The following is a 12,350-nucleotide window of genomic DNA, read 5'->3' as shown; positions in this document are numbered from 1 at the left end:
GCAGCTCCCCTCTACGACCAAGCCTGACCAGCTTCAGTTAACGACCCCTTCTAAACATCCAACACAGCTCTTAGCACAGGGAAGTGGCAACCGACAGCTGGTGGCCGGCCATTCACCGCTGCTTCTTTCTTCTCCCAAAACATCGGACGTCTCTCATGTAGCTGTAAGGACATCGGACGTCTCTCATGTAGTTGTGAGGACAAATGGGATACAGAGACACATAGAGAATGTCGTACCTCAAAACATCCCTCAGAAGTCCCAGGAGCTTCACCCTCCTCCAGGTGTATCCAATGCAAACCCACAGGTAGAACCTGAGCTCAGTGAACCTGCAGAAGATGACTGGAAAAGACCTGATGCACAATGGGATGGGGAGGTATTAAGTGATCAGGATCTGGAAGAATTAGCCAATAGCGGACTTGAAAACAAGGTGAAAGCTGTACAAAAAGGGAAAGAATTTTTTGATAGCGATGGCAATTTTCTCTACAGAATCTGAACAAAAACAAGTGACACTTAAATGTATATAAATCGCTTTTATATTAATCTGTAATTTATTTCTTTACAGTAAAATTGGTACAAACAAAATTCATTCAAGCTAAAGTTTTGCTGCAGTATGGGGTAATATTTAGGGTCTATTTAAAGCACTCACTGAAACATTCCCTGGTGCAGAACCAAATGAAACACTTGGACAGTCCATGGTTTCAGTGTATTGTGTTTTATAGGAAATTAGTCATTTGAGGTCACAGTAATCTGTGTTAAATCAAATTTCAGGGAAAAGAGTGCAGATAAGGATTTTTCTGATTTTTCTTTTCTTTTGTATCCCCTATATGTCTGCATTTTCTATCCAAGCTGTTTAATATTCAAATGCATGTTTGCTTTCAAATCCGAGGCAGCCCATGCGTAGGTCTTCTGCAAAAAAAGGTCTAGAACTGGCTGTACACTTTACAATTTGCTTTAGATTTTATTCCATATCAATAAGATTTCCCTGCTCATTGTATGGGATTTCAGTTGTTATATGGAACAAAAACAGTTCCAGCCTCATTACTGTAGATATTATAGTACACGTTGTCTATAGTGACTTTTTTAGATCAATGTTTCTCAACCAGGCTTCCTGCAGAGTTTGCTAGGGGTTTCTTGAGCAATCTCTGCCTCCAATGATCTTTTTGGTTATATGTTAAGGGTGATGTTTTTCCCACTGCCCAGCAATATAAGAGGCATTCATCCCACTAACCACCACACTAATATACTGTAAGCTTTTGATATTGTAAATATAGTAATGGGTAAGCTTTCTGCAACAGGATAGGTATAATCAGCTGACTAGTTTATGTACCGACAAAAAGCATGCTTGATGGCAGGAGCAAGAATAGTGACGGAGATATGCTCATCACAGAGCTGATTCTCCTTCATTGTCTATTCACACACTGGGGCATACTGCAAAAGAAAAAAGCCATCTTGTGGGAAAAAGGTACTGAGAGGTACAGTTCTAGATCAAAGGCAGGTATTACAGCAAAACTTGTATATATTTTTATTTGGTAAATATTTATTCAGTATTTCCAAGTAATATTTATCACTCGTAGCGGTACAGAATTATGAAAAGGCAAGGTGCAAACCTTCAGCTGGGTTTTAAGTCACCAATTTAGCAGCAATCATTTACAAGGGAATTAATCACTGGTGACTTAAAACAGACCTAAAAAAAAAAAAAAAAAGTCACCTGGCGGTTGAGTGGTTTGACAGGGGAGACATGCAAAAATAAATCCTTGGCTCCTGGTCATGTTGTATGCTGCGCACAGAACCAGCCTCCGGGGACAATGTAACTCCTGTGCGGGCACAGGGGTTCTGTCATCCAATGGCTGAAAAAGATTGCCGTCTTCCCAGAAGTGAGCCATGGAGCTGGCAGCAAAGATGGCGCCCTCCAAGAATGCAGGAAGTACAGGCCCTGGACAGGTTGCCTGCACACGAGTAAGTTTGCTACATAATGGGCAAGTATGCTGTGCCGATCAAAAGATCACCACCCTCCAAAAAGTTCAGTTCTGCTTTAAATGTCCTAATTGTTATACTATATTATCATAATGAGGTAATGAACAAATGTCCTACTTTTCCTAAATATTACAGTAAAGCTTTCCATAGCTAAAATCCAATAGTACAATCCAAAGTCTTTTAAATCTTGCCAATTATTAAAAAAAAAAAACAGTGTTCCTGATCCAGCCCTGATTGGCAATAATTGTAGGTCTATGGACACCTGTCAGATAGATTTATAGCCTGTGCCAGATGTTTGATCACTTAGAATTTAGCATTATTATTTATGTCTATGTGAATCCATAACCTAACTGAAGCAGGTCAAATGAACTTATCTGTGGATTCTGAATCCTATTAAACGGTATGCCCACACAGGCACATAGACAGCTACTTTACAGGCTACCCGAGCCTTGCCTGCATTGTATCTAGTGCAGAGGATTCCATTAGCAAAACAGATGAGTACATGGCTGGTGCTTGTAGTGCACCAGGAAACCTATACAGAGCAGGTAGGGATCAGCTGTCTGCACTATGTATAGCCTCATGCTGGCAAGGTTTAAGCCCCATACAGTCGTCAGAGGATTGTTGCTCCAAACAATCCATTGATGAGTGAATGAGTGCTGTACACGCAACACTATTCTGTTCTATGAAGAGGTAGGAAGGAGTGAGCAGCAATTTTCTGTGCTCTCAATAGAAGCAAGCAGCAATCATTCCCAATTGGTTGTTTTTCAATCTATTGTGGCAGAATGATGAAGGATGTCAGAGACTGCTGGCAGATGAGCACAACATTTTAGGCAAGAATCATCTGATGTGTGTAAAATAGCTTTGGACAACCTTTTATTATACTATATATACCTGTTCTTACTGCATATTAATACACAATAGTGCTGCAGGAATGACTGTGATCGTCCTTACAAGCTGGCACACATCTATTACCAGACAGTTTGTTAACACAACTGTACACACAAAAATATCCAAATCTAATGCCATTCTTTGCACTTCTTTGGTTGTACAATGGCATGAAACTGCAGTCTTATGACACTTGTACATCTAAAAAATCTGGAGCTAGGCAGTAACTCCCTTTTGTATAAATAGCTGTTCCAGACTTTGCTCCATGGCTGGGTTTGTGCCTCGTAGACCCTTCACCACCAGGAACGCCCACTGGAAATATTCTTGCACTCGTTGCGCTGACCACCCTGCAAAAGAAAAACGGACATGTATGGAGGACCTGGTATGGTGGTATTAAAGAAGGAACTTTATAAAATGCATTTGATTAGAGCAGCTTTTCTCAACCTTTTTAGCCCTGAGGAACCCTTGAAATAATTTGTGGGTCTTGGGGAACCCTTGGTAAAAACAATTTATTGGAGGTCAGTGGAATAAACCTCTTAAACTAATGGCCATGGAAAAGAATGACCCCCTTACAGTGCTGGGTGGAATACCATGCGGCTGACTATCGAGCACCGTAAGCCCCAGAACTATGCAGGCATCAGAAAACAGGTGGTCAATCAGCCACAGTACGGAGAACCCCCAACAACCTCCGTAGGAACCTTGGGGGAGAATGGTTGGATCACAGGATGACTGATGTATAGCATGTATGTATAGATGTATGGGGTCCTTTGCCAATCCAACATAGGGCTGAAACATTTAGTCTAGCTGTCCCTGGCCAGCATCTTTCATTCATTGGATTATTTTATTTAATAGAGGATCAGCAAATGTGAGTGTTACCTATGGAGGTCTGCAGGAAATGGTGCTAGGATTGTTTTTGGAAGCACACCCTACCTTATGTACACCCTACCCTTACCACTATCCATAATCTGCCTGCATTGTAAAGAAAAGCAGAGATGCAAAGTAATGAGCTCATAGGATCTAACAAGATATGTAATGAAAAGAAACGTTTTATTTGTTGATTTGGTTTCTATTTTGATAAAGAGGGTACAGGAGGGACCAGGGAGGGCAAAATATCAGAAGATGAACCATCAACTTTTAGGTTTGAATACCAGGTCCAACATTGATCTTTCTGGCCCGGTAGAGCTCACTGCAGATCCCAGGCTATATTTGGGACCTACACATCCCCCTAGGATAAGATTTAGACCCAGGGTAAGGTTCTCTTCCCCATCCACAGGAACATGTATTTACCCTCTCATTGCTCCATTCTAGAAAGAAAGCCCTGTGCAGGGTTCAGATCAACCTACGGAAGCTCACAAAAGGCTTTGGACGTCTTTTGCGGCCCAAAATGGCAAAGCTGGGTCAACCAATTAATGCCATCATGTTAGTAGTGCAATAAATCACATGGCTCCTTATGTTTGGGATTTTGATGGTCGAATCTAATGGTAGAGAATAAGCAGCTTGGCAGAGAGGAGGAACTTTTTGAGTTTTCCTCCCAATGAGAAAGAACTAAGGTGAACACCAAGGTCCTCTCCCCGACCTATGTAATGTTTCCCCAATGTCATCCAATGGCCTTAATACTTCCTAAATTACTGAAGCAGACAAAGTCTTCAGGTCTGATTTCACCACGGACGGTCAGACCATGAGACCCAAGCAGGGGCAAAGCCATCCATCTTTCAGCAGGAGCACTTACCATTTGGCGTGCTTCGGTTCAAGTCCCGCAGGTTGTACAATTTATCGGCTAGTTTGACCAGCTTGGCTTTGTGACTGCAATGGGGCGCATGCTGGATCTGCAGCCGCTTCCTCACTAATCTCGGTAATGACTTATCGTCTGTCACCTCCTCCACAATCTTCCTGACCTCCAGTCCAAACTTCTCCTCAATCTCCTGGAACGTGGTGTCCGTATCTTCTACAGTATCGTGTAGCAGGGCTGCCTGGAAATTAAAGCGCTTTCTTAAGATATTTTAATTATTTGATGTTTTTATATTTGCATGTAATAGTAATCAGCTGGTTTTAGATAAATTGGGGCTCTAGGCGTGAGTCAGCCTCGGGGCCACTTGGTTGGAATAACGCAGGCCCATGCCACAATCCAGCACAGATATTCCCACTCCCATTCACAGTTCCAACTTTATTTTCCAAAAAGTTACATACTTTTTGTAGGAGATCCCTAGGAAATTTGGGAATATTTTGACACTATGGGGTGAGTGATGTTGGGGGATATGATATACTACAAATTAAACGCCCTCAAAAAAGGTGACGGAGGTTGGAGTACTGACATTTATCATCCTCCTTTAAAACATAATAAATATTGCAACCGCTGTCTTTTTGTTGTTGCTTTTATCAGTTATTCCCATCACATTGCTTAATAGATTTGTAAATGAGGTGGTTTTAAACCTTTAGTAAGGCTACGTGTACAATAATTCCTGTTGGAAAGGATCTTCACAACGAACTCTGTACATACAGCGCCATTCTGCTTTATGGAGAGGGGAGAACAATGGAGTGGCTTTCCACTGCGCTTTCTTTCCTTAACTCACGTTCGCCATTTGTGGATCTGCCAGGAGGGATCTATGAACGACGTCAGACGAGTGCTGTACACACGCCAGATTCTCATCTGATACTAGCCCTGAGGCTTTCACTTTGGCTTAATTTGGCATGCAAGATTCAACATTCCATCCACAAATGTAATGGCTATGTTGCATGGTGGGGTTACCCAGGAAGTGTGTATGCTTTGGGCTGCTCTGTTTGCCATCATGCATGTCCAGCACCTAAGGAACCGCCGAGTCCGGTTGACTGAGAGCAGTTGGCAGGACATGGGGCACACAAGGGTTGTAGCTGCAATTCAAGCCACTTGCAGCAGGCCACCTGACGTCACTGCCTAAATGTGCCATATTCCTGAAGAGACCATCCAGCAATCCAAATGTTGTTGGGTTTCTCTTTATACCAGCCTTTCTCAACCATTTTAACCCAGAGGAACCCTTGAAATCATTTGGGGACTTTTTGGGTAAAACCAACCCACTTTCCATTTGTAACCAGTGGAAAGCATGTTCCTTTACAATGGTGGTACAGAAAACTTCATCAGTGTCCCGCAGCTGCCTCCACCAATGGCATTGGCATTTGCAGACACCATTAAATTAGAGGCCCATCAGCCCTGGCTTAAGGAACCCTGGTTGAGAAAGGTTACTTTTATATTAAGTTATATTAAGGAAATCTGAGACCTGAAGATAATGTAATTTCATATTTTCAGCATGCCCACCAACAGACACCAGATATGCGCCATGGGGATTGGGCAATCTAGTGACACTCTTGCAGCACTGGGATCCCAGGTTTAAATTCCAGCCCCTTCCTCTTCTTCCCCCCTTCCAAAGAATAGAATGGTTTGGTGTGTACAGCACTCGTTCATTTATCTGTCACCAGGAAAAAATTCCAGCAACAAACTTCTGACATCTATTGGATGTCTGTATGAGGCTGAAGGCTGAATTCACACGTTTTTTTCAAGCAGTACCAAACGGTTAAATCACATTTAGCCTTCCTGACATGACTGTGGACTTTGTACTGCGCCATAGTATATGTTGGTGTTATATAAATACAATATTATATTATTAATAAACATTACCGGCATGCCTTATCTTTTTAATTTCCTTTCCTATAATTCAACTGGGCCGAAATAATGGAAACCACACTGCTTGTTGACATTAATAACAAAGACAGGGCACAGAACGTCACTTCTTTACCTGCAGCACAGTTATATCACTGATTCCAGCCTCGTGAGATAATATTCTAGCAACACCTAAAACATAAACCGGTACAAAGGTGAAAAAATGTTTTAAGGGGAACAGAGGGGAGAATTGTCCCTCATTATTATTATTATTATTAATATTAAACAGGATTTATATAGCGCCAACATATTACGCAGCGCTGTACATCCTCATCCACTACTCCATACACTTCCCATATAGATATTTTATAATCACAAAAAATCTCCCCCCAATCATCTGTAAAATGCTGAAGCTGTAATATGTGTTGTGTAATTACTATTATTGAACAGGATTTATATAGCGCCAACATAGTGCTGTAGTGCTGTAATTCTAATAAAATCTCTCTAAACCCAAGATAACAATATGGCAGCCCTAAGGACTGTATAGTCCTTAGATAATGCTGCACTGGACTTTCAGGCTTATTTTCCTGAGGTGACAACGCCTACTCACTTAATTTGTATCAATGAAGGGGCAGCGTTGTCACCCTAGGACAGGAAATGCTCTAGAGCTACAAAACACGTCCCTCTTTCTTTCTGGGGGGTGTTTTGTAGCTCAAAAAAGCTGAGAGCAATAATAATAAGCACAGTCAGAGAGAAAAGGAAGTTATTTGTTTGGTTTCAAAGTCTACACATACACACAGTACAGGTTCAAAAATCCGGCAACCATCGGACCTGAGGTGTGCTGGATTTTTGAAGGTTATATATGCAGTATATAATAAAATGAAATAACACTTAATGAAATGACACTAAAGGAAAAGCAAATGAAATGTTAATATTCACCAACTAAATAAAACAGTTTTAAAGAATTTTAGTTCAACTAAACAAAATGCAGTGACAGTAATAGAGGAGGGGGGGAGAGAGAGAGAGAGAGAGAGAAAGAGAGAAAGAAAGTCAGAAAAAAAGGAAGAGAAAAAAAAGAGAAGGAAAGAGAGAGGAGAGAGAGAGAGAAAGACAGAAAGAAAGAGAAAGTAAGAGAAAGAAAAAGAAATAGGGGAAAAAAAGAGAGAAAGAAAGAGAGAGATTGAGAAAGAGAGAAAAAAAAGAGAATAAAGGAAAGCGAAAGAGAAAAAGAAACAGAGAGAGAGAAAAAAAAGTAAGGAAAGAGAGAGAGAAAGAAAGAGAGAGAGAGAGAGAGAGAGAAAGAAAGAGAGAGAGAGAGAGAGAGAGAAAGAGAGAGAGAGAGAAAGAGAGAAAGAAAGAAAGAAAAAGAAAGAGAGAGAGAGAAAGAAAGAAAAAGAAAGAGAGAAAGAAAGAAAAAGAAAGAGAGAGAGAGAAAGAAAGAAAAAGAAAGAGAGAGAGAGAGAAAGAAAGAAAAAGAAAGAGAGAGAGAAAGAAAGAAAAAGAAAGAGAGAGAAAGAAAGAAAGAAAAAGAAAGAGAGAAAGAAAGAAAGAAAGAAAGAGAGAGAAAGAAAGAAAGAGAGACAGAGAAAGAAAGAAAGAGAGAAAGAGAAAGAGAGAGAGAAAGAGAAAGAGAGAGAGAAAGAGAAAGAGAGAGAAAGAAAGAGAAAGAGAGAGAGAGTCGTAAGGTTCTATCCTTTAGGAAATACATAATATTAGTCTATGTACACGTCCGATGATTCTGATAAGAGCAGTCGGGCTTGTCTCGGGTGAGAATCTGACATGTGTACATTGATTGCCTGACATTGATTGATCGTTGTTCATGGATCCATCCTGATGGGTGTAGGATCACAAGTCAGTAGAGCACAGTGGGGTGCTGCTGGTTTGTTCTCCCCTCTCTATAGAACAGCGATGTGTGTGCAGCGCTCATTCGTTCATCAGTCAATCTTTTAAATGAAATATTGAACATGTGTATACAGCCTTAGCTTCAGCAAATGTAAATAACCCCTCATTGCACACACTTTAAACAACCACCATCTATTAGATTGCCAGCTCAGTTGCTCAGTGTCCCCATCTCCTCCCATACCATAGTCTAAATGCATCTGCGGCCCCTCTATATTGTACAGCGCTACACTATGTGTTGGTGCTTTATGAATAAAAGAATATAATGCTATATAATGTGCAATGCTTGTAACCAGCAGGAGAATGAATTACCTATAGGATGGTTTATATATGGCGTCTTTTCTACGTCTTTCCTCCGCTGCGTTTTGTGCTTCTCAGCTGCAAAGTGCGTCGTTTCTAGGAGGAGAGCGACCTCAGACATGTTTGTCCCTGGGTGTCACTATGTGAGAGTAACTCTAGGAAGTGATTGCAATGACAGCAGGAAGTGGGCAGAGCTTATCCTGCAACAATGAGAGCAAACAGAAAGCCTGGAGACCTAAAATACCATGGGGGTCATCTGCTAAAAGCAAAGAATGTGAGCTGGGTCTGCTGCAATCAGCCAATCAGACGCAAGGATTTTCCTGTTTGCAATTCCCTGTGTGTTATTAATCCACTTTGGGATTTCTGGTAACCCTGAGCAGTGTGCAAACACTGAGCCAGGTGCAGGATTTATAAATTCAATGTTAGACATTCACCAATGCTTTGGTTTCATGTCGACTGAGAATCCATCGATCATACGACTGCACGGCGCAATCTATGCACAGTTGAGCCTATATTGATAATTGGAAAAAAAAGTATTATGACCTCTCAATCGATTAAGAGGTCACCGGATAACAAGCAAGATTCTTCGGATTTTACACCTAATATTGATCACTTTTATTAAAATTGCACAGTATTTATATAGCGCCATCATAATACACAGCGCTGTACAAAGTCCACAGTCATGTCACTAGCTGTCCCTCAAAGGAGCTCACAATCTAATGTCCCTACCATAGTCATATGTCTATTACCACAGTCTAAGGTCAATTTATGGGGGAAGCCAATTAACCTAACTGCATGTTTTTGGAATGAGGGAGGAAACTGGAGGAAACCCACATGGGAAGAACCTGCAAACTCCATGCAGATAATGTCTTGGGTGAAAATTGAACCTAGGACCCAGCACTGCAAAGGCCAGAGTGCTAATCACTGCGCCACCATGCTGCCAAATAACATTCTATGGCATATTGATCCGTATTGCAGTAATGCATGACAACGCACACATGCATTTGTGAGACTGAGCCCAACCCAGAAGCTTCAGGCTCACAATTAACCCTTTCAATGCTGCTGGCTGCATATAGTGAAATGTTCCATCTCCAGCATCTCCCTGGTGGATACAGTTAACCCCTTTCTGGCTGGTGGCTTCCCATTGCCAGTAAAAACTAATCCATACATGACAAGTAACATCTAACTCTTTGTATTAACCCATTTCACCCTAGCAGTAGATTACTGGCACCAAGGAACCCAGCTATGTTGTGTCGCACACCCTCCCAAAATATTCTAAGCCTTCCACAATGAGTACTTACTACAAACCTACCCTCAGCATTGCAGCCTGCACTCCACAGAAAGGCCACTTATCCTAGAGCAGGGGTGTCAAACTCTGGCCCCCAACGCCCTTTTTTTTGACCCCCAAAAGAATCCTAAATATGAACTGCAGCTGGCCCGCCGCTGCATTAAAATAGCGCCACTGCTACAATTCCCGGCATCACTCGCGTCTATAGACCAGCAGGCTCTCTGCCTATGCGTGCCCCGCATAGACGCAAGTAATGCAGAGAATTATAGTAGCAGTGCTATTTTAATGCAGCAGCGGGCCACTCATTAGATTTAGCCCACCTCAATTTTTTCAGTAAATTTCAAGGTTTGCCCGTGGCTTTGTCTATGTATTGAGTTTTGGCCTTATAGTAATAACCCCCCTAGCGGTAATCCCGAGTGTGACTCGGGGTGGATTTCACTAGCAAAAAGCGATAATCCCGAGTCACACTCGGGGTAACTTTAGAATCCCCCCTTACCTTTGCCCAGCGCTCCAGCGGCGATCTGATGGTCCCGTTGTGATGCCGGAGTGCCGGTTCGTCGTGGGGCGTGGCCAGGCGCGAAATTTTAAAGCAGATTACCGAGTAATGAGATGCGGGGCAGCAGCAGCATCGGGGTGAGACGGGCAGGACAACCCCACTCGCATCACCCGGGAGCATGTGACATCTTCCAGGTGATGCGAGTGGTGATGTATTCGGGGGGTGTGGCCGGGGGGGGGAATTTAAAAGCAGATTACAATGTAAATGGGTTTTACAGTAAAAAAACCCTATACAACATACAATAAAAATAAAGGTTCATTTTTAATTTTATATTTTGTTTAAATTACATTGTTGTTGTCTATTATTTCATTATTTTTTAAATTTATTATTTATAATTATGTATTATATTATAATTTATGATTATAATATAATAAATAAATATAATTATTTTACCCAATTATTTGAGTTAATCCTAAGAATTACAGTCCCATATTATAAAACAAAAATTTCTATGCCAAAAAATTAGGATCACTTTTTGCATCACAAAACTGACAGAATTAGAACGCTGGGGGGGTTAAACCTTTTAAAAGGTTTAATACTATAAGCAACCTTCATTGCAACCTATGCATCACCTTGCTTGCATCATGCAATATCCAGAGTTTCTCGGGTGACAGTTATATTACAGATTGTCCACCAGGGAATGTTTTAGTGAATGTCAGATTCCCTACCCTACCCAAAGATAAGTGGTTTTGCTTGCCAAGGGTCTGGGAAGACAGCTGAAACTTTTTATATATCAGTCATTAATCAAGCCGTAGATAGACCAGCTAGACAAAGATGAGGGTGTACAAAACATTAAAATGAATTGACGTTATAAATGTCATCTTACTTTTCTAATATTTCCTAATTAGGGCATGAATGTGAGAAAGAATGTTAAATTGTTTATCATTGTATAAGTACATTATATTTTAGTGTTAGTTTTTTTTTTATGTATAGTGATAGGAAATCTCTTCCCCCATTCACTCACATCTGGTGGTCATCAAAACGAAACAAAAAGATTTCAGTTTCAACCCTAGACTTGTGTACATGGCACTACTTAGCTCTGCACAAACCCCATTACTAACTATATGTGGAGTCAGAGGGGGCCAGCTGCTGAAACAAATTGATATAGGAGTCTGCTGTGCAAGGCTTACACACACAGGCCTAGGTAGCCCCGAATATTTCTGGGACACCTATGAATACCTATCTATTCATAGGCAGAATTTCCATTAGACAGGTGCACTTTGTTCTGCCACTTAATGTACCACTGACCCCACCATCAACCTCCCACAATGAGCCGTTTCCAAAAGGAGAATTTAAATAACACAGCCAGGTGTAAAGATGTAGAATTGGCCCTTGCTGCACCAAAATAAGTGCTGGGGGTACCAGGGATCACACAGTACTACCACAGACCTGCCAACACCATTCAGGGCTATGCAGAGAACAAGAGAAGTCAACTGTTACCTTCTACCACTGCACCCCTTCCATCCACATCTCTGTGCCCCTGCTAAGCCCACCCAATCCCAGGTTCAGCAGTACAGTGTACTTGGAAATATGATTGTCACCCCTACATCAGGAACTTTATTCCTCTGGGAATATGCCTCTCTTATCCATATCTTTGTAGCACAATGTCTAGGGGAATATCACCGTCCTTCCTCTGGGTCAGCAGTGCAATGTCCTTGGAAATATCATTCAGCTATGCTGGTCCCAAAAACATAAAGGTCCTGGAATTTTCACCACCCCCTCACCGGATCAGCAACACCATCCATAGCCCTTGTGTTACTTTCCTAACCCATGCCTGGGGCAGAAGAGTCACCCTAGAAATATTTATTCCTATTTCT

At 41.6% G+C, this 12,350-nt stretch overlaps 2 protein-coding genes across 2 annotated transcripts in view; one reads left to right on the top strand and one right to left on the bottom strand.

Moving 5' to 3' along the window:
- Positions 1–582, top strand: part of NGRN (neugrin, neurite outgrowth associated) — a gene marked incomplete in the record, with an annotated part of 3,608 nt that extends 3,026 nt beyond the window's left edge. Inside the window, 1 exon segment of the mRNA XM_072402746.1 lies at positions 1–582. Within this exon segment, the coding sequence (XP_072258847.1) occupies positions 1–493 (493 nt within the window).
- Positions 583–2,830: 2,248 nt separating this feature from the next.
- HDDC3 (HD domain containing 3) lies at positions 2,831–8,858 on the bottom strand. The gene is made up of 4 exons (XM_072402747.1): positions 8,702–8,858; positions 6,627–6,682; positions 4,589–4,829; positions 2,831–3,206 (listed from the first exon to the last, which is right to left on the bottom strand). The coding sequence occupies exons 1-4, from the start codon at positions 8,808–8,810 to the stop codon at positions 3,076–3,078; spliced, it is 537 nt and encodes a 178-aa protein (XP_072258848.1). The 5' UTR covers positions 8,811–8,858; the 3' UTR covers positions 2,831–3,075.
- Between the last annotated feature and the right edge of the window lie 3,492 nt (positions 8,859–12,350).

Source organism: Pyxicephalus adspersus, chromosome 2 (genome assembly GCF_032062135.1).
Source record: "Pyxicephalus adspersus chromosome 2, UCB_Pads_2.0, whole genome shotgun sequence".
In the NCBI taxonomy this organism is placed as follows: domain Eukaryota; kingdom Metazoa; phylum Chordata; class Amphibia; order Anura; family Pyxicephalidae; genus Pyxicephalus; species Pyxicephalus adspersus.
This window is presented reverse-complemented; position numbering and strand designations above follow the sequence as displayed.